Raw genomic sequence first — 23,606 nt, forward strand, 5'->3', positions numbered from 1 at the left:
AGTTAAGGTGGTGAAGCACTTCACCAAAGCTGCCTGACCATAGACAGCACAAAAGATAAGCTGTTTCAAGCCGTTTTGGTATTTTCAAACTGACTTGCTAAAGCACATTTCAGTATCCAGTGATCACATCTCGAAAAATCTTCCTTTTTGACACCAAAATGTAATAAATAGACTTAATGCTTTATAATTATGCAGTATAACCTGAAATGACTTTGACTATAAACCCATTAGCAAAATGTCAACAGCTCCTGCAGAGGACAGCTCTCGCCTCCTGGTGGCCGTTACAAAAAACTGCAGGTTTAAGGGCAGTTATGCATTAGCTTCATTTGTTCAGATCTGGAAACCAGCTCCATCTTTTATACTGTCTATGTGTCTGACTTTCTTCATGCCCACTGACCAATCAGAGGAGGATGGACTTTTTGGGAGGTGACCAATAAATGAGCTAAAACAGAATGATTCAAACAGATGTGATGATGATGAGTGATGATGTTTTGCATCGTCAAACTAATTTAGATACTAGACAAAGACAATGTGGCTAAATACAAAATGCAGTTTAAAGATTAGTTCATTAATTTACAGGAAAAAAATTAGCCTTAGCCCGTTGTAAAAAAAAAGCTGTTGGCCACTGAACCTAACAACTGGCTGTGTCAACCCTTGGAAGCAAGAGCTACAATCAAGCATTTGTGATAACTGGCAATGAGTCTTTCCCATCACTGTGGAGGAATTATGGCCCACTCTTCTTTGCAGAATTGTTTTAATTCAACCACACTGGAGGGCTTTCCTGCATAAATGGCCTGTTTAATGTCATACAGAAACATCTCAATTGGATTAAGCAGCCTCAGACCATCAGACTATGATGTTCTTTTTATAAAATGCTGCGTTAGTTTTACACCAGATGCAACAAAACTCAAAGCTTCCAAAAAGTTTAGCTTTTGTCTCATCAATCCACAGAATCATTCCCCATATGTTTTTAGATCAAAGATGTTTTTGGTAAATGTGAGATGAGCATTTGCGTTATTTTAAGTCAGCAGTGGTTTTCTCTTTAAACTCTCCCATGGATGCCATTTTTGCCCAGTCTTTTTCTCACTGTTGAATCATGAACGTTGACCTTAACTGAGACAAGTGAAGCTTGCAGTTCTTTAGATGTTGTTCTGGGTTCTTTTGTGACCTCCTGGATGAGTCATTGATGCGCTCTTGGAGTAATTTTGGTAGGCCGGCCACTCCTCGGAAGGTTCACCACTGTTTTAACTTTTCTCCATTTTTGGATAATGACTCTCACTGTGGTTCGCTGGAGTCCCAAAGTCTCCGAAATTGCTTTGTAACCATTTGCAGACTGATAGATGTCAGTGAATTTATTTCTCAGCTGTTTCTTTAGATCATAGCATGATATGTTTCTTTTTCAGGCCTGGGTGTGGTTAATGACATGGAACTTAGCTAAGCAAAAACATGGTTAATCACAGTTAATTCATGATTTATCAAAGAGGGACAATTACTTGCTTGCATAGAGGCAGAGTGGTTTCTCCTTTATAAATGAAATCATCATTTAAAATCTGCATTTTGCATTTACTCCAGTTATCTTTGTCTAATATCAAAATTAGTTCGATGATGTGAAATGTGTGATAAATATGCATAAACATAAGAACTAAGGTAGGGCTGTTCTGACAAAACCAAATTCACAAATTTTAACAGCTGGACTTTGTTTCATTAATAGTTATGAGTCAGTTATTTATTAATACAAATGTCATCTCCAGTTGAAAACTAATTTAACTATTGTAACTATTTTAAAATGTTAAATATTTTGAAATCATCTACAAAGCCTAAATGGATTTAAGTTAGACTGGAGAATAAACAAAGTATACAGTATATTATCCCAAAGCTGTTTCATGCTAAGCGTATTTGGCTTCTTGAATTCGACACATCAGCATTGGATGAATCAGAATGAAGAGGTAGGCCTTATCGTTCAATAGCACAGCAAGATCGAAAAGTAAACACAGATTGTCTTGCAATCAGTATCTGAAAGACAAGACGCTCCAGCTTTAGCTGTTAGCCTGTGTCTGCAGGTTCCCTGATATCAACAAAGAGCCCGCTGCAGCTCTGCACTGTCTCTGTTGTTGTGGGCGATTGGAATGGACATTTGTACTCTGCTGAAGGACCGTAAACAAGATTTTCAGCATAGCACCGGCCTGGCCAGGTTGACAGGGTGGTCTTATCTGATCTCAAACCAGAGAAAGGCAATAGGACAGACCAGGACAGACCAGGACAGCTCAGTTTGAGACGCTGATAAGAAGATGCTAAGAGGAAATGGAAAGGAGAAACAGACAGCTTCCAAGATGAACATTTTCACAATTTAACACCTTATAACACATTTACACATCTTTTTGATATTTGCTACGTTTTTGTCTGCTTCAGGTTTATTTGGCTGAGTGAGACCCTTCGTTCAAATAAAATAAAATAAAAACCAATCAAATCAATATGTAGTGTAAAAGCAACTTACCTTGTCCTTGCCCTGCTTCTCATCTTGATATACATTCCACTGCTCTCCATCATTACTGAAAGCGACTTTATATGAGCCAACAAACTGGACATGGCCGAAGTCTTTCGCTCCCTGGGTGATGATACCTGTCACCTTGGTTGGCACAAGCAAGTCCACCTGAGAGGAGCAAAGCCCAAGGAGGGATGGGAGCAGAGAGAAGGAGAGGCAAAACCAGAATGATAAATTCGATTGCTCAACAAACTCAGGTAGCAAAGTGTCAGATATGCTAAGTTTTCAGGATTAAGTCAGCATTTTTCCTTTCGATTTTATCTGAGGATTTACTGAATAAAGACACCGGGCGCCAGTCAAGTCAGTTTCAATTATTCACAGAATATTGAACAACAAGGCTAAGTCCACAATCTCGCCTCAGCAAAACAGAAATTGCATGCTGCAGCAGCTTCTGAGACCCACACTGCTCCATTTGGGTTAATTTTTAATAGGTTCTCATTTGTTGCAAACAATTTACTGCGCAAGGGTTCCAGGCAGTAAATACACAAACTGTTACATTTATAGGCTTTTTAATGTTCAATTATGCTTTATTATATTCAAAAGTACATAACACTGTTGGTCTGAAACAAAAAATGAAGTTAAGAAGAATTTCAGGATACAGGCTACACTTTGAACCAAGGAGATGATAATCAAGCTTTTTGGGGCGAGATTTTACCACCATGATAATTATGTTAAATAAATATTGCATTCATTAAGTGAAAGGAATTGAAAGTAATTTTTAATCTAGTCCTCAGCAAAGCCATGCATAACTTTAAGGTTTAAGTGCAGTATTACTAAATAAATAGTTTGTTTTTTCTCAGGAATCAGTGGGTGTGTAATGTGAGATCCCTTTAACACAATGAAAACCTGAAAACTCTGTAGAACAACAGAAAAAAGTTTATTGTTCTTGTTATTTAACATGCAATTCACACATTTTTTTTTTTTTATAAAAAGGAAATTTTGTTTTTCCATCTTCCATTTTTAAACGAGGACATTTTATATTAGATAAACAGCAAACTAACATAATAACAACACTGCGTAGGTGATATCAAAGAAGCTGCTTTAGGCTGGTACCCCCTTTACACAAAATAGCTCAAATTTAACAGTAAAGCTGTTCTACTTAGCACATACATCAACGTGGCACCAATTTGCTATGAATAGAGGATGAAATACCGGGTTCAACTTGACATTTTGCTGTGCCATAGATAGCTGCAAAATTTAGAGGCGCAGCGAGCGCATGAGAGAAATGTAAGTATGCAGAGTTGTTTCTTTTGCTGAATATGCTGTACACAACACCAAGACAACCATGCATCACACTAATTGGCCTGGTCACAGGCCAACTTATACTGTGTCACACTGTTCTGATAAAAAAAAAAAAAATGCCCCCCTCATAGATTAAACAAATAAGCAAACAAACTAGCGCATGAGGTATGGTTTAGTTTCACTCCGTCTCCTGGTTTTGACACGTTGCAGAACCCTGCAGTGCAGCTTGGCACATCACAAAACACTTTCCAGTTGACTGCATTATCTGTTGTGACGAGTTAGAAAAAAAAAACCCTCTCTCTCACGCACACACACACACACATGCAAACACACACAAATGCAGGACACCGGAGGCTGACAGGTAGTTTGCAAAACCTAAGCCTTAATGACAAGCCAAAGGAATAAATAAAATTCCGGAAGGTTGTTCAACAAAGTTCAAAGAAAACAAGTAAACCGAAAGCTAAATTTGCAAGGAACACAATAAAAAACCACTAGTATCAAAATAGAGGAATGCAGTTTAGGATTACACACAAAGGCTGACACAACCAACAAGGGACTGGACTGTAAATGCACAGAAAACTATCAGGTAAGCAAGATGCAAATGAAGGGGAAAAAAAACCCCCAAACAACAGACAAAAAGAAAGTTTGGTAAAATAAAACTGAAAGAAATGACATGAATACGCAGAGGGGGGAAAATTAGCTCTAAAGAAAGAGCAGGGAAGTGATCTTACAAAATCAAAATTACAATTAAACCCCAAACCCTGACAGTTTTGTCTTAGTGTTAATGCAAATGAGATGACAGCAAATCTTAGTACTGGGTATTACAGAGGCTTTAAATGATGACACTGTGCTGTGTGCTATGCTACATAAGCAGACACAGGTTTGGATTACAGTGAAGAAGTTTTTGTCTCCTTCCCTGTTTCTCAGTTTTTTGTTTCATTTGTTTTAATCTCCAAACAAATTTTAATTACTAAAGTTAAACTAATAGTTGTGGCTGCTTGAGATCTGACGAGGATGGATCACCCTTATGTTGTGGTCTGGCTAACCCTAGACGGGCCATAACAATAATGTTTTCCCTTTGCAAATGAAATCATCACTTAAAACCTGAACCTTGTATTTACTCTGGTTATCTTTGTCCAATATTCACATTTGTTTGACGATCTGAAACATTTAAGTGTAACAAATATGTAAAAAAACAAAAAAATCAGGAAGGGGGCAAATAGTTTTTTATGGCACCGAAGGTCCAAGGTAAGGCCACACTATCTCTAAAGGGATTAACTCGGCCAACATATGTGAGATGATAAGCTACTGAAAGCAGAACAAAGGTTTGGGAGTGGGACATTTATTTCACTGAATACCTGAAGCACAGGTATGCAACTAGCGAATACAGTAGCGTGCTATGGATGCATTATCTAATTGTCGTGAAAGCTCTATTCATTAAATTCCACTTCTAAATGAATTTTGTTAACACCTCCGTTTTTTTTATGCACCACAGTTCTCATTGCTGTTTCTAAGAGAAGCTGCGGAAGTGTTGTGGAATATTTGCCTGTGATGTATACCTTTAAAAAAAAACACCCAACACTGTTATAATGAAAATAATGTCAAGCCACCTCCTGAATAAAGGGTCCAGAAAGAAATGGTGGCAGACCTAGCTCGGTTGATTCAGAGGGGCATGGCATTGTGAGGCTTTGATTATGCTGCAGTTGCAAAACATTGAGGTAATCTTGTTCTACCCGAGCATTCAAGTCTGCCACCAAACAAAGGCATGCTTAAAGGGGAACCAGTAATTGCTGTCACAGGTAGCGGTCAAAAAATACAGCCGCCCCTAGCGTCCCTGCCTCTCAACGCTTTGATGGCCCAAACTGCATTAGGGAGCGAGATAAGCTTGTTAAAGCACGGCCTCTCCTCCAGCCCCCACCTTCTGTTCTTTCCTCCATCACGCTCTCAACCCCGTTCTCTCCTCCACAAGCTTTTAACCCAGACAAACTAGGAGCGTGTGAAGTCTTTGTAGCAATCTCTGAATGCTTGTGGCGTACAATTTACAGAGAAGTGAAACACGAGAATCTATTTTAGGATTTGGCTTTCTGAGTCTGAGATTACAAAATTAGATTCATCTCATATCTAAGCTCTCAGTATTACCAGAACCATGAGCCGCAGAGGCAATAGGGAGTAACTGACAGGGTCAGTTACTTATTTGTACTTTGTCTTTGATGGCTTTGTGCAAAGTGGAAATGTTTGTACACTTCTGTCAGAGAAACACTTATCTCTCCCACTCATTATGAGTTGGTATTTAAATGTCCTGTTTGTATTGAAATGGTTTTGCCACTGCAGGATAAAGAAGATTAATGCAGCGAGAGGAAAGCTTAATAAGGAGCCGAATATGTCCCGCTTTTCTATATTATGAATACAGTACGTGCACATATACAGCAACCTGCTAACAGTCTTCGTCCAGCTGTGCTGATTTAACTGTATGCAGCGAAGACTCGTTTAATCTTTGCAGCCTAAGGGAGGTGTTGTGTCTTTGTGTATACTGTATATTTAGAGGGCAGAATTCAGAATTCAACTCACAGTCATGAGGCGGATAGTGCTACGGCCCATGAACCCCACAACAGGGCAGCTATCATTAAAGCTTAAAGATGCAACAAGAACATTAAAAAGTGCTTTTCTGTCTACAGGAAGTTTCCACATACCTGTAGGAGGTTTGTTTACTTACTCATGAAAACTTAAACAATGCACTGTATGCTTCATGTGATCACGCTGAACGTGAACATCTTGTCATATTACTACAACTCAGTTGGTAGCATGATAAAATAGCACATGGCCTGGTAAGGAGACCAGGGCAGTGCTGAGAAAAAATCAAGTTGAATTGTGTCAAGTTCAGCAGTCAGAGAAAAATGCACGTGTGATGCAATTAAGAACAAATTAAAATCTGTTTCACGTATTACAGGCATAATAACAGTCAAAATTGCACTGGGGCAGTCAGTCCTGCATATGTTAATTGGTAATGTTAATGGCTCTCATTGCTAATGAAACTTAGCATTAAATTGAATTTGTTATCACTGTTTTAGGCGTGTGTTGTTTGATTTTAATCTCACCTTTAAGAAAGAAAGACCACCATCCAATGTACGATTTATGTCACAGCTACCCTGAATTACGAGTATTGGCAATTACCAAAACCCTTTTTTCATGTTTTTGTAATGGTTAATCCACCAGTATGTGCAAGCGCTGAAATCGAAAAGAGATTTTTAATGTTAAAATCGAATTATTAAAATACAGGAGACAGAGCTGGTGGTGTTAAGATTTTAGTTGGGAGTAGGGATGTTCCTGGTGACTAATTTCTTAGTCACAAGGGGAAAAAACTGACTGAGTAGTTTAAAACCACGAAACACTGAGATATTAAGTTAAATTTGAGAACCGTTTAATGGAAAATGTCAAAAACTAATAACAAAGGTATTTTAAACTATTTGTCACATTCTTCAATAATGCTGCTTAACTGTGGAAAAGGAGGAAAAGAGGAAGACCTCAGAGGTGGTTCATGTAGAGAAGGAGGACATGCAGAGGGTTGGTGTGACAGAGGAGGATGCTAGAGAAAGAGGCAGTCGAAAGAATAAGATTATATACACAATACTGTAAAAAACATAAAAGACGCCTTACAAATCTGACAATTACACTCGTCAGTCATCTGCAATTGTACAGTTTTTACCACTGGATGTTTGATGTATTTTTGTAAGAATTCAATCCAAACAAAGCCACCTAATGTCACAGTGTACCTTTTTGTGGACTGATATACATTGGACTGAGTAATCACAGCAGACAGTTGAACCACTGTGGATGTTTGTAGACTGTTCCTGCTGTTTGCTGATGCGAAGTCAAATAAGGGAGCCATTACACAGAGAAATGGCCCATTTGCTTTGAGTTATGTATGAGTTATCAGAGAGGCAGCTGGTGACATGTAATACCGTCTGAAAACAGCATAACATGCCAAATGGCAAACACTTTTATATACTGGTTCAAACCACCTGTCTCCAAAAAAGATCTTTAATCCAAAAAGCACACATGAAATTACAAAAAAAAAAACAAAAAAAAAATGAGGGATGAGGGATGAGACTGCAGGCAGACAATTTCCAGACAGATGGTTCAGTGAGTACAGCACCTCTTTACTGAGAGCAAAAATGAGCCTGTTTGTGTTATGATACCTTTCTAAGCTTAAAGATGTGCCACTGCACACAGAGGTGAGCTGGCTAAGCCTATTTCATAAAATGAACCACTGGTCTGAGTCTCGCTGAGCTGACGAAGTTTTTTTTCTTTTCTCTGTATGACAGCACATTGTCCCAGTACCATGAAAGTGAAAATGATAGCATAAAAAAAATAAATTGCAACATATTTACGGCTTTACAAATCACCTTTAAATTTCTGAAATGTGAATATCATATATCAGATATATTTGTTTATTATTGTAAAAATGTCAGCATATAAAACCAACATGAGAAAAAGTTTTATTGTAAATAAAACAGAAATGCATGACACACGCTCACGCAGGATTAGTGACTGGCTTGGGTGACAAATACACAGTATATATCTGGGGAAGTGTTAGCTTGTCCATAAATGTACACTTCATTGTTAGGTGATTTGTTTGATAAAATACTGTTGTCACTAACTCTAATCAGCTCAGATTATATTGTTGTATTATATAATTTAAGGGAACAATAACTCACCTAATGTTACACCTCTGTTTATGTTACCTAAGGAGGTCTCCTGCTCCACGAGTGAATTATGACTCATTCTCTTCTCGTTCCTCCTCGTGGATGCGCACAAACCCACGCACCAGCGCTCAATCAACTTCACTTTTTCCTTGTGATGTTGTTTTCTACTCCACAGTGCAGTACAAATGATCACTTTTTGTGTTTCGGTTACCATCTGTCTTACGCAGCCATGTTATATAGAATTATATAGAATCAAGTCTACAAGCTAACAAGCTCCCTGCATTAGCACGCAGACCGAGATGTGCGTACTCCTACAAATTTCAGTATGGCTCGTGCACACACACACTCACAGATAGTGGATCCTCCTTTCTTACACCTTTTGTGACCGGGGTGGTGGGATGTCAGAAGGTATAAATGGCTGCTGAGTTCTCACACACTGAAAGGAAGGTTTGCAGGCAGTTTGAAGCTGCCCTGGAGCATTTAGCATACAAAAGTCAATGTCACAGAGGGAAAGCATAACAGGCTGGTCAGTGTGGCTGTGACCGTTCACACTTGGGCGTAAACATTTTTTCTTTTTTAATTTGACTGGACTATACTGATTTCAAAAGTCCTAAATGTCAAAATAAGAATCAAATGCAGTCGCCTGAAAGAAAAATCTTCATGTGCCGTGTGTCTTTGTCGCAGCGAGTCAGCTGGTTGGCTGGTCAAAGCACATCTTACAGCCAAAATGAGAGGGAAGCAGTAACTCACAGTGAATTGCAAACACACAAATTTGAAAGGCAAACAGTTATACATGCCATGAACATTGCATGCATTAAACATCCTCCCCTGCACTCTTCTCACTCCTTTCTCTCTCATCTTCCTGGCAGCGCTCTCGAATGAAGCAATGCTGCATGTAACTGAATTTAAATTCTTTGTTGCTAAAAATAAATAATTTTGTTTGTACATCTTATCTAGCGACACCAGCAGTATCATTTCCATTTATCCGGTGAATGCTAATGTTGCTAAAGTTAGCATTTCAGCATGTCTGGTAAGCCTCGATCGTGTTAATTTAAGTCAATTTTAATTGCTACGGTGCCAAACATCGCTGGCATTTCACATTCAGGGAGTAGGGGTCCTTGTGTTTTTTCCCTGGTATTTTCCCAAAGTTCAATAAGCAATTTTTGGTAGCAAAAAGAAAAAAAATAGATGAAAACAAAAGGCGAATTAGAAATCTCCCAGACATGACAAGTTCTGACTGTCAAACTTCAACCTTTACCCTCAATTGAACCTCCAAATGTGGACTTGGACTCTATCAGCCAAACCTGACAGAATGGCAGCATGAGAAGTTTTATCCATAAATGTATCCATATTAGATACATAATAAATCAGAGCGCAAGACCAGTATATCGGTAGGGTGGATGTACTGGCGAAAATAAGCTGTTTGCTGATATTTCAGCATCAGAATTTCTAACAGGAGATAAATGAACAGTTCAAAAGTAAAGAAGAGACACTTCTCATTTCTTCATATTACTTGTCATCTTTAAAGTGATGTTGAACAAATGTTTTCCAGACTTTCTGATGTTCTTTCTTTAATTGTGCCTGGCCATTTTATGAGGAATGTACTTTAGTGGGGTTAAGTTTATTGGTGATTCTAAATTGCCCATAGGTGCGAATGGTTGCCTGTCTCTGTGTGTTAGCCCTGCGACAGACGGGTCCAGGGTCTACCTCGCCTCTCGCCGTATGACAGCCGGGGTAGGCTACAGCCTCCACGTAACCCTGATAACGGCAAGTGGAAGAGAATGGATGGATCTTTAGGCACTTTGTTACTAGGAGCCTTTCACAAAAATGGATAATTTGATCAATTCAGTTTTATTTACAGTATATAGCGCCAAATCACAAAAACAATTGTCTTAAAGAGGCAGCTGTATAAGGTAAAGAAAAAAGAAACGAGTGTAAGGGAGAAAAACCAACAACAATACAAAGAAAACAGAGAAAAGCAGTGTGGGACAGAAAATGGAGCATAAGAAAGCCAACATCCAAAGAAGAGCTTTGGATTATGGACAAGAAGCCTGCAGAACTATTCCTGAAGACTACTTAAAGAAATTACTAGAAAACTGCCTAAGAGAGTTCAGGCTGTGTTGAAGAATAAAGGTGCTCATACCAAATATTGACTTTTAATCTCGTTGGAATTGTGCAAACTCTGATGGTACAAATATCCAGGCTATACCAAACTTGCTTTGTATTATGCGCCTCAGGCTAGGAAGATACTCCAGATGTCTAAGGAATGGTCCTTCATATTCTTCATATCATTTTATTTTCCACTTTATTTCCTTATTAAAAAATATTTTTTAAGGTTTTAGAACATTGCACTGCATTTTTTCCCCCATTTTCCTAGAATAATACACAGAAATGAGGGGTGGCTAAAGACTTTTTCACAGTACCGTATCCTATAGCCATAATTTATTAAAATACTGGTGGTGGTCAGCGGTACCCCACAGCTTCCTGGTAGATACACTTACATTACTAATTTCAAAATGCTAAGTGACTTTCTTCTCGAGTAACCGCATCTACAAGATTTGAGAAAATCTGACCTTTGACCTCAACCTTGAGGTTAAGGTCACTGAGATTCTAACTCTTCCGAGATTTTTAGTAGCTACACCTATGGTATCAACTTAAAAGTCTTACTCGTTCTTGAGTTATTGCATTCACAAACTTGGGTGTTCATGTTGCCCGCCTGCCTGGCAGGGTGATGGCAATATCGCATCGTTTTACGGAGTAAAAACTATTTGATAAATTAGTAGTGAAATATGACCATCTGCCTTACAGTCACAGCTTGAAACAAAAAAACCTGCAAGGTCAGCTTTTTTTAGACCTCATTCATCCAATCCACAACTTCAAAGCACAGCTCCATGCTTTAAAGGAGAAAGTGCATATTCAGATTATTAAATGATTATTTAATTTCCATTCTTTGCTCTAAAGCAAAGTCAGACTTTAATCAAAGCAACCGGCTTAGAGCACAAGCACTGCTATCTGAAAAGGCCTCTTTCAGAAAACTTGGAGCACATACTGTAGCCATAAAACAGATGGAGCCTCACTTCAGCATGTCAAGTTAAGTCTAAATGGTTGCACCGATGCAGGGAATTGGTCATGGCAAAAGGAAAGAAATCAACCATGGTCATCTGGATCATTTAGAGCTATTACGGCACGGAGAACATCATCTGTAGCCAGATGCTTCCCATGTCAGAATGAGTGAAGTGTGGGAGTTGGATCCACACGCGTAAAAAATGGTCTTGATGGTGCACTAGTAAGGGACTTGGGGAATTTCACACTCTGTTTAATGCTCACTGTGGCTAGACATCTGATGGACACTTACTCACAGCGAAAAATCTAAAGCATTCTGTCTCCTTGTGTGATCTTGACCGAACTCAAATCTGTAACTCACTCTGGTGGGAAGAGAACTCCTTACTGTTGAAATATTAAGCAGGCGTAAAAAATGTAAAATGATTTAATAACCTAAAGAAAGGTTTTCCATTTTATCGCTGATTACTCTTTCTGGAGGTAGTGCAAACGAGGTTGCAGTTTAAAAAATAAATGTTTACTCCGAGTGCTGCACTTATATCTCATCATACCACTTTCCCCGCTTCCTTCTCCTCCTTCTCACACGGTATATGAAATATTCATATCAAATTCTCACACATATGGACATATATAAACACACAGTGCACAAAATGGAAGAGAAGGAGGACATCGTAAGCAATAAAAAGAGGAAGTGATGAAATTAAAAAACACATTTATGGACATAAGTGCATACTGCAGTATCATATCTACACAGCCACAGCTTGGCTTCAGACTATTCTAAATTTATCATGATACTCTAGCATGTAGCAGTCCTCCTTAAATCCAGTCCATACTCTCCTGAGTGGATATCATGTCTGATTTAAGTGTACAGATGTGAGTAGCGGATGCCCCTGTGTGCCAAGAGATGGCTTCCAAACACGATGAAACCACAAGATACACATGCAAAACACAGCGAAACTCTGCTGCACCGATTTAAGATCTGGCACCTTCACTTCTGACAATTCCTGCAGAACCACGGCATGCTCTGCTGCCGACTCATGAATCAATCATCCCGGGATAAAACAGACAAATGCATCCTGCGTTAGGTCAGAAGGAATGAGAGAAACAGAGGAAGAAAGAGAGAGATGATGTGGTGCTGAAGGATAAGATGGCTTCCTTTGATAATAAGAACAAATGAGTTATTTTACACAGATTTTAGACCTGGACATTTAAGGATGTGGTGGGAGGGAGGAAACGCTAAAAAGAACACAACCAAATGAAACAGAGAAGCAGATGGATTTACCATTCCTTCTATAACTTTATTTGGAAGCTAATTGAATCAGCACACTAGCTGCAGGGAATCTGAATAAAATAGAGCCAAGAAAGAGTCGTATTGGACAGGGTGGAAGTGAGGCTCGGACGATAACGCTTCCACTGAATTTACATCGGGCATGTTTTCGGCTAGTGTGCAAATTGTTTTTGAGTTCATGGATAATGGTGTCAAAATAATAGAATTCGCAACATCTATCCATCCATTTGCTTCCGCTTATCCTTTTCAGGGTCGCGGGGGGCGCTGGAGCCTATCCCAGCTGTCATAGGGCGAAAGGCGGGGTACACCCTGGACAGGTCGCCAGTCTGTCGCAAGACTAACACATAGGGACAGACAACCATTCACACCTAGTGGCAATTTGGATTATCCAATTAACCTATCCCCACAAGCTGCATGTCTTTGGACGGTGGGAGGAAGCCAGAGTACCCGGAGAGAACCCACGCAAACACGGGGAGAACATGCAAACTCCACACAGAAAGACCCCGGCCTGATGGTGAACTCAAGACCTTCTTGCTGTGAGGCAACAGTGCTAACCACCGTGCCACCGTGCTGCCCAGAATTCGCAACATATGTGAGAAAAATGTTTTATTTTTGAATCAACAGTTACTTTTTATGTCTATTCAGATTATATTATAGTTGGGTAGCCAGCAGTTACATATGCAGTAGCAGATGTGTCCCATCTGACATGCTTTTTCTACTGAAGTCTGATAAGAGCCCAGAGCGATTCCATTTAATATTCAACAAAAAAAAACAAAACAAAAAAACTTCCCCACTTGTAAAATCATTCACGCACCGCCCGTAGCTACACGGTGCAAATTTCAATTTGCCTTACTGCAACTGAGATGGCACGTCAGCGCTGGCAGTGGGATTTGGAGCAGCGGTCATCTGTTAACATGGCTTTCAAAGTCAGAACCAGCAGGCAGTGCCGCAGCCCAAGTTTAGGCAAGCACGACTAACAAATAAAACTAAGCAAAATAAATATTTACGCAGAAAAAGGATCGGCTAATATTATGTTGGATAAAATCCCCATCGACAAGCGTGGCTGCAACCTGGCAGATCACTGTTCATAGTTCATGGTTATGTGCTTCTCAGCGGCATCTGAAACAGAAACCGATCGGAGATGTTTTCCCTGTAGCAGTCGCTTTCTTCAATTAGTTCAGAAAGAAAACTTAGCTACAGGCGCCGCTCCTATCGATTCGGTTTTGTATTTAGTGCAGTAGGACAAATAACGATAAAAAGCTGCACAGCCGGGAAAAATAAAGAATGTGATTAGAATGCTGAATAGTCCAATCTGCAGAGACAAGTGCCTTTATCTAGTTTCAACCAGATCAATATGACAGTAATAAAAAAAATGCTGGATTAAGAGGACACCACGTTTGTGCTGCCTAATATTTGTTGCAAAAAAAATCTTCCACTGCAGAGGGGATCATACTTGAAGGACAGAGAAGACAGCGACTCACCCTTTAAAGTTCCCAGTGAGTTCTTACTGTCTCATGCAAGTATTTGCAACAAAGTGCTGGTCTTTTGTTCTTGAAATAAAGACATGATCATTGCCATGCTAGACAATAAGAATCCCTCTTAAATCCTTTCATGCCACAATGCCTTTGCTCTCTCAGTTGCAGCTTTTCTGTTTTTTTTTTCTTTTTTTTCTTTCCTTTTTTTTTTTTTTTAGAAAGGACACACTTCATCTTTGCTGCATAAACACTCAAGAAGAGATGAGAGTTTCAATGGGACAAATTAAAGCCATTCTCCTCTGTGGATGGATGAGACAAACACCCAGCTAATTCTATTGATTAAAAGAAATAGAGTTTGCAGTCAGCAGCGCTGTATTTGAAGCAGCAATTTGATTAGGAAGCTGCGCTCGGCAAAATTGGTGAAATGATAATACCCGGTTTGATTATATCAAATGCAGGCTCACAGGCACTGTGCAGGACTCAATCTTGCATCACATTTACTTATTGTGCGCTCTTGTCTTTGACCCACATGAGAAAAAGTGTGAAGTGTCAACGTGTAAAATGCTTTATGAACGAACACTGTGGGTGATTTTCTTCAACAGTATATTAATTAATGCACTTTATTACAAGTGCATTTTGAATTGCACTATAAATTACACTCATAGAGGTTTAAAAATTGATGAATGCTTTTAAAGAGTAAATAAAAAATTGCAGGATTATAATCATTCACTACTATATCTGAAATTAATTTACTGACTTTAATGTAATTTTTCTGCTCCTATTACAAAATTCACTCTAATGAAACAACGGATATCCGCAGATGTGTTTGTGTGTTTATTTAGACTTTTGAGATGCACTGATGCTGTCAAACCAGGTAAGTGCAGTGCCTTCTTTTGGTGGGATATCACACGCCTTTTTTGAGATATCATTTTAATTCCTTAGTTTATAAATACAACATTACCAACTGCAACATTGACCTTTACTGAGGTTAACCTGTCTGTGAGAGTGGGTGAGATAAAGACAAGCTAAATGACAACATAACAACATTTATTTGATCTTATTTACCACTGTTTGTTAGGAAATGCAACCCATTAAAAAGTTACACTTTCTGGTAAAAATCATGAATACTGCTTTTAGCAAAATGTTTTTTTAATCTAAATATTTGCTTACTGAGTGTCCTGAGTGCCTTTAATCATCTATCCATCTATCTATTTGAACAAGTCACCATTCTGTCTCAGGGCGTACACAGAAAAGCAACCACTCACGCTCACATTCACATCTATGGCCAATTGAGAGTCACCGGTTAACCCAACATGCATGTCTATGGACTGTGGGAGAAGCTGCAGTACCTGGATAGAATAAGCAAACCCGGGGCCTCGTTGCTGTGAAGCAATGACGCTGTCTGCCACACCACCGCCCCTGTAATAATCAACCACCCACAGCAAGCAGGGTTACTATGACTGAACACTGAGAACATTAACGAAACCGAGAGTGCTTCATGAATCTCAAGATGAGGATAAGGCGAGAAGAAGAACATCTGAGTAACAGCTGAGCAACAGACTGTTCATCCCATTTAAACGTTGGCTTGTATCTATCTGAAGTGCTGCTTGTACTGTGCCTAGCCTTAACACGACAAGACTAATCTCTCACATTCATCCTGCTGGGAGTCTCCTCCGGTACTGTATAACCACTGCCATTCCTTTTTGGTGCTGATAGACTTTGGATTCCAGACGTGCTTCATATTAAGAGCATTGGACCATGAATTAAATATATCCACTTGCCTCAGATGAACAGTGCTTAGTGGCTTTTACGCTTCTCTCTCTGGAAATCTTACTTGCTTAAAAGCCATTAATACTGTACGAAATGCCTTAAGTATGCTAAGGTAGTATTGCCATTGTCTCCATGACATTGAGGGATCCTTTAAACTTTTGAAGTGTTTCTTAAGTATGCAAATCACAAAGAGGTACTCAATAGAGTGAAAAGTATTTTTTTTTCCAGTAAAAAACATAGCAGTATAACCGGATCACTAACTCCTGCTACAATATGACTTTTTAAGGTCCACGAATTAAAGCAATGCTCATTTAAATCGAGAAGACTTCAGACAAAAAGCTCAGCTAACCTGCTTCTTTTCATGCCGGTAATGTCTTCTTCTTCCTAGGTCAGGACTGCTCTTTCAACATGGATCATTTCTTGTGATTTAAACAAGGAAATGGTCAAAACCACCAATCACTGCTATCAACAACCATATACAAAGTACTGAGTCAAACTGTTCACATAGCCTGGTATTTATTTCATACTGATTCATGAATGAAGGTAATAGATAAAAAATATAAACCAGAACTTGATGATGCAATCTGCTGTCCTACTGTCTCGCTATTTTCAAGGTGGCAGACTGGAACTTTGTCAAAGCCAAAAAGCTGGAGAGGGAAAACTATCTCCTGGCTGGCCTTCATCATTTTTAGTGAGCATTGACTACACAGACTCATTTAGCCAATGTCAAGAAATAAATGGCTGCAACCCAATTCTGTCATATACCTGTAGTGCTTTATGATAATTTCCAACTTCCCAAACCTCCTGTACTGGTAGTATCAATCCAAATTCTTAGGATCAACAGAGAAGATGAGAGTGCAATAGCTTTTTTTTTAAACTGATACTTGATTTCTGCACATAATATTGGCATTGAGGAAATGTGTGCTTGTAAACTAGTGCTACCTTGATCTCAGCTCTCTTTGGCAGTTCTTTAACTTGTTACCCCATCTTTGTTTGTAATCGCCCAATGTGTTTTCTCCTCGGTCCCACGTGCTCCAACAGAGAGGCACTTCTCCCCCCCATGAGTACCCAGTACTTCACCTGCTGCACTTTCAATATTTACCTCATCAGCATCTGCCTAAGTAAACCCGCACTATCATAGTTCACACTAATTATGTGTGCTCTGCTCTGCATGTTAGTTTATGGTTGCTCATTTTTCTTTCTTTTTTTTTTTACGATCCTGCAACATCAATGCTCTTCATTCAATAAGCCCGTGTTACAAACTAAACAGTGATAATATCTGGGCAAATCTGTCTAATACAGAGTAAACAGATGGATTGGTGTGATTTACTTACAGAAACCACAGAAACTCTGAAGCACTGATGCTGTGTTTGAATCCATAAATGCTAATGCTAGACTCTAGGTTTAGATGTAAATAATAATATCAGACACAGGCCTATGGTTTTCTTTGGTTTTCTTATTTTTGATGATTGCTCACAAGACTAAAGAAAAAATGTTTTCTTCTTGTTTTTGTTTCCACTAAAACAAAAACCTTGCAATGATTAGCTTTGTTGAGGTTGAATCTCCATTAATAGCATTACTTCATGTATCTGATTTTCATTTGGTCAAAGGACCTTAAAGGATACATATTTGATTTTATTTATTTATTTTATTTTCCTTGTGACACTGAGTGGAAAGACACTACAAAAAAGGTTTATTATTTAAAATTGTGTCAAATAAATGTGTTTATGTTAAGTAAGTGTGGTGTCCATTGTGTGCTGGAAGCCTTATTGTTCCTGTGGTGGAGCAGCTACTACCAATCTCCTTTACGAAACTAGCCTCGGACGGGGGATATAGATATTTGGGACGCATTTGATTTCTTGTAACCTATTTCTAGAGAAACTGTGATTCTGGGTTAAACATCGGGGTGAAATTGATGACACCGACACCTAGTGAACTGCCCAAGGTCAACAGTCCTGATTTCCACGCATTAAAGGTTTGGCGTAAGTACAGATTGCGTTACACCTGCATCTTATTTTCATTTTTATTCTTAAAATTTACAGCAATAGGAAAATGAAAAGGATTTCCATTTATTGTAAATAACTACTTGTGGTCCACCTGCAGTTTTTTCACAGCCTACCAGTGAGCTGTGACCCATGCTTTGGGAGTAGTTGGTCAAGCACATGGTGACTCATCAGTGTAAAAAGGATATGATGTTACAGCTGCTACAACACCACTGCATTAAAGAAACAGTGTATATATTAGCAACAACCACTGTTTGCCGAGTAAACCATTAGCGCCATTATTAAAAAGAGAGTTACTGTACTTCTTTCAAAGTTTTCACACAAACCTCGCTCACTCTGCATCATCAGAGGCAGAGGTGATTATCAGGGTGCCACAGCCGCACACCACACGTATTCATCATTTTAAGGAGATAATTGGGTGTGAAAACCATGGAGACGGGGGATAACAAATGAACCACAGACCGGAATTGCGTTCATAACTTGTTTTGTAACCTTTGCTGGATACAAATAAATCTAACAAGTTGCAAACTAAGTGATGTATTTTGTGCTATCTATGTCTACACAAGGCCATGCTTACACTTGTTTCACTAATGTACTGTATGGTTACATTTAATGATTATTTACTTGAGCCCATTGCAATGTAGTTACCCAATATTAGGAATAATCTAAGAAAAAGTTGCAATTCCTTTGTAGAAGAGTTTTACATTCCTGTTTAAATTCCTGAAGGTTCTGTGACTTCTAAGTGCAAAGGCATGTCAATACCAATACTGCAGCTGAGTGTCAACAAATAACCAACATACAAATAGCAAGAAAATGTAAAACCTCCTCAGTGCCGCCTATGACAGAGATACAAATGGAGAATTCAAAACTCTTGCCAAGTCATTTGTTAACCGCAAACAAATTAAATATGAGGGAAGAGACAATCCCACTTCATTCCAGCCTTGTGTACTTGTTTCTCTGGGGCTTCTTTATCATAATCCACCATAAAAACTCTCCACAGTCCCGAGCAGTGCTTGTCAGAAAATTTGCAGTACACTTGTTGCTTTAACAGAACAGTTATGAAACTGAAAAGTAGCAACTGTCTCTCTATCACGTTCTCTCTGCAACATGGACATGTTAATGTGCATAATTAACTAATCAGCTTATGCCAGCTCGAAACATTTGGCAGCCTCGTCTGACAGCTTCAGCTCCTCTCTTGAAAACATCTTGAAATTTTCTGGTTTAGTCTCCCCGTGTGTAATTTTATCCCCTGTCAGAACAGAATAGCTTCAACTTGGAAGGTGACCAAAAGGTCCAGCTCTTGGTGATTTTTTTTTCTTTACTTAAAAGCTTTCTGTCGCAAAATGAAAAGGAATATAATAGCCTTAATATTTTTTATATTAAGGCTGTTGCTAACTTCAGAATGTTAACTGTGCAGTTAGATCAAATGATGATAATAGACGTGCTTACTAGGTGGGGAAATGTCTTACTATTTAGGGCTCCACATTGGTTGGTTGATATGCTCTCTCCAGAACAAAGTCTTACAGGCTTGACAATTGCCTGTGTTACTTTGATAAGGAAGAAGGCGCTAGATCAGTGGCCCTCCAGGTTTCAGCAGTTATTTTTGTGTAAAATATATCTATTCAATTTCAGATTCGCCCACCCTAATGTAGAGTGATAGATTAGGTCTAACTTTACAAACATTTACAGCTGCTGAACATTTACTTTGAGCTGTCCTCAAACTAAATGGCTGCATTTCTATTGCAAACAACAGTTTAACAGCACAGTAATTTGTGCTGTGATTTTCCAGCAACTTTCTCTAGGACTCGCTGTGTCTTTGAATGTAAATGTGTTAGGTTTGGCATATTTGGGCATAGTTGGTCTAAAAACTGTTTTACTTAGCCACGGCTGAGGTAATGCTACAGATATCTCAGCTTTGGGTACTGAGTGGTGATTATTTATCAGTCTGAACATAGTAAACTGTTCCTGTGTGTGTGTGTGTGTGTGTGTGTGTGTGTGTGTGTGTGTGTGTGGGGAGGGGGGGGGGGGAGGGGGGGGGGGGGGGGGGAACAAAACGCTTGGACACTGCTAGCACGGGGCGCCCACAGAAATGCAAAGCAGGAGATGAAGCATTGCTGAATATGTTTCCAAACCAACTTCATTCTAAGCCAAAGACTAGAAAATATGGTGAAGCATATCTTCCCTTTGGTTTCACCTGCACAAGTGCCGAGGTAGGTCTCCCCTGCAGGTTCTCCCTGTGTCGGGAGCAGCGCCGGGCTGTTCAGATCACGGACAAACAGGATCCCACAGTTTTTTATGTTTTTAAACCCATTTTGCACAGAGAGGCATTTTTTTGAAAAATGTATTGATAGCAATGTTGAATATTATTACACAAGAAAAAAAACCCAACTACATGTAAAATAATCACACCGTGCCACCTCTGCCTTTCTAAATGGAGGGACAGTAACTGCGTGTGTATGTAAGCGTGTAAAACCTGAAGATAGTCAGATTAACAGTATTTTGTCTCTATCTGCCATTCTGCAATTCATCTCATGTAAACAAAAACGTGCGCACAGCGTGACGTGAAAAAAGGCACATACCTTTGACGTTGCGTGATGAACTCTGTATTCCTCGTTGACATGTAAACGCAAAACGTTTTCGGTGATTCAAAACGCCGTTTACGTGTGGATGAAATAGATGCGTTTTCAAAAATACCCGTGTAGGTGTGGACGTAGCGTAAAAGAGTTAGTAGTTTATTGTATTACTACCTGTAATTTATTGCAGATTACTTGTATTTGCTTAATTGTTTACTAAATGTTTGAGGTGTGAAATAAACCGCAATGGAGCAAAATATGGGCGTGTGTGGTTGGAGGATGTGTTTGTGCGTGCGCGCGTGCATGCGCGAGAAGGGGGAGCGCAAACATTTTTCTTGTAAAACAAGGGGGGCCCAGCAAAAAAAGTTTGGGAACCACTGCATTAAGCAATCCATATTATATTAAATTATGTACCCTGATGCATAAAGAGGGTTTTTCACTGTGTCCAATCTGCAAAAGAACAGTTTTCTTGATTAATAGGAATACTTATTTTATCATTAAGGTTGATTAATTCCATTAGTCTGTGAGGTTTTAAGTCATTCAGTAACGCCACTCTGAATCAATTATTTGCCATGGCAACGAGTAGAAAGAAGACAGTGATTATAGCAGGAGCTTAACAAATGCATATAAGATGATCGCTAAATATTCAAAACAGTCATTACCAACAGCCTCATCAACATACTTTACAGTACAGAACTCTTAAATGTCGACTTTTAAAAGCTGGATTTTGTATCTGCTCGTGTGCACAGAAATGGTTCTTGGCAATGGAAGCCATTGATTTTCTCACTTCATCTGTATGGCATCTCCTCTTTCCTGCCAGCACAGCATGTAATATGAGACTGCAAGTTTTCTTTTACCCAAAGCAATCAATTTTGCTTAGCCAAACTCCCTAGCATGGATGGAGCCCGCCTAAGTACCTGTCTCCACCGACACACAGCCCTGTGTGCCGTCACCATCTAAAAAAAGCTTTCAGCGTAATAAAAAAACATGTCTGAATCAGAACCCAACCAATCTAATAACAGCCAGACCAGTCGGTATGACTACAGAGCGTTAACTGTGTCACTGATAGGGAGGGGGTATGTGCGAGCAAGTCCGCGAGAAAGGCCAAGAAATCAAAGAAATCACTGATCTTCAATTCCCCGATGAGATAATCCACATCACATTTTCTTCTATGCTATCACTTTCACAGCATGAAGTAAGATCTGGTTTCGCACTTTAAAAGCAAAAAGCGTTTATGACTTTTCTTTTTTGTATGAAAAACAAAAAAAAAGAAAAAATCCAATATATGAGGCCATACGTAAGGGAATTCTAAGCCTGACTGAGCCTTATTGATATCTATCTGAAACTCCCTCAGCCACCATCAATCTCACATATTGTTAAACAGAAAGACTGGGAGGTAAACGTTCACTTAGAGACGTGTCTTGTCCCTTTCAGGAGACATGTTTAGCCTTCACTTCTGTAATGAAAACAAATAGATGGGCTGGTTTCATAGAGATAGAAAGCCTTGGACTGCAGCCAGAGATAACAGGGCGCAACTCTTCCAACTGAGGCAGTGTGGGTGTTGGATTCAGAAAGACTGACATGGAAATAAACAGAATTTACAACCTATTACTGACTGTTTCCAAGAAGGATACTGAGAAGCAGCTAACAAAGGTGGTTTTTTAAGAGATAATTTAATTCTCAACTGGCATGAACAGTGAAGTCCTTCCCTATGAAATATAATTGAATCCATTGGCATGCATTACCATGCACAACCATCAATTATTATGCCAGGGAGGTAAGAGCTAATCCTTCATCAGAATGAAAGCCAGCTATCTGCAAGAACAGGGGTGTCTGTTGTTCATTTTGCTGCTAATACATTGATTTATCTCTACAGTAGCTGCAACAGATAACAGACTTGGCTCAGATTATATCTCACCTGTAGCCACTGCGACTGGTCGCTATGACCAGCTGTCCAAGCGTTGACCTTGCCCTGCTTGTCTAAACGGGCTTTCCCAGGCTCCCAAGTGAACATGTCCATGTTGAGCGTCCTGAAGATGCTGGAGGCTGTGACCTGATAGTCCTGGATATGGCCTGACTTCATACCCAGTGGTTCAGAACAGCCTGGCAACAACAAAAACAGATTGGCTCTAAACTGTTTTTTTTTTTTTACATCTAACCCCAGGCCTCCTGAAAATGGATTCAGTGCTGACACTACTTAAAAACAAGAGGAACAACTGTGCAAGAGGCATACTGGAGTGGATTTCCAAATTCCAGTATGATGCATTTATGATAATGATGGTGATTAGTGTATTCAGTTGGATAAAGAAAGCTCACTCACCTGTTAGCTCACAACCGAGCAGCTCCATGCGTAAAGTACAGTGCCTCCTGCAGACTTGGGGGTAAATGCGCACGTACTGGGCTTCAATGGGAGGGGTGAAGGAGTTGGCTGATGGAGCGTTGTTATCGACATTTCCTCTGAAAATCTGTTGCAAGGGATGAAATAACAGCAGATGGGGGGCGGGGGAGGATGGTGAAGCAGATCAGTTTTCAATAATGTGGCAGTCTATCCGCCGCTGTCTCTAGTGTCTACTCCACGCTCAACAAATTGCTGTCATTCAAGGTCAATGAGCTAGAATTACAGGGAAAAATAGACAATTTGTCGCACCATTTGAGCCAGTAATTCATAAGAACAGTGGTGTGTTTTAAATTAGTGCTCCAATTATATCACGTTACCTTCTGGAGTGTTTCATCCAAATCGCTGAAGATAGCCTGACAGAAACTATATGATTGGAGCGAAAGATGTACAAACAAACATAGACATGTCATAGCCGTGTCTAGCTTTGACTGAGCAAAACAAAAGAGCTCTAAATTAAAAATATCAAAGCCCAGACGTAGAGCATACAAATCTGACAACATATCTGATAATAAGTTTGGAGGTCTGGTTGTTTCGGAGCTCGGCCAAAGAGAG

General features: G+C 39.4%; 1 protein-coding gene across 3 annotated transcripts in view; it reads right to left on the minus strand.

The window, feature by feature from the left end:
- edil3a (EGF-like repeats and discoidin I-like domains 3a) overlaps positions 1–23,606 on the minus strand; it is a 126,515-nt gene that overhangs the window by 10,732 nt on the left and 92,177 nt on the right. For all 3 annotated transcript variants that reach the window (XM_026188922.1, XM_026188921.1, XM_026188924.1), the window contains 3 exons: positions 22,977–23,121; positions 22,575–22,759; positions 2,495–2,650 (listed from right to left, as the gene is read on the minus strand). In XM_026188922.1, coding sequence (XP_026044707.1) covers positions 2,495–2,650; positions 22,575–22,759; positions 22,977–23,121 — 486 coding nt within the window. The remainder of the gene's footprint in view (positions 1–2,494; positions 2,651–22,574; positions 22,760–22,976; positions 23,122–23,606) is intronic.

Source organism: Astatotilapia calliptera, chromosome 12, assembly GCF_900246225.1.
Source record: "Astatotilapia calliptera chromosome 12, fAstCal1.2, whole genome shotgun sequence".
In the NCBI taxonomy this organism is placed as follows: domain Eukaryota; kingdom Metazoa; phylum Chordata; class Actinopteri; order Cichliformes; family Cichlidae; genus Astatotilapia; species Astatotilapia calliptera.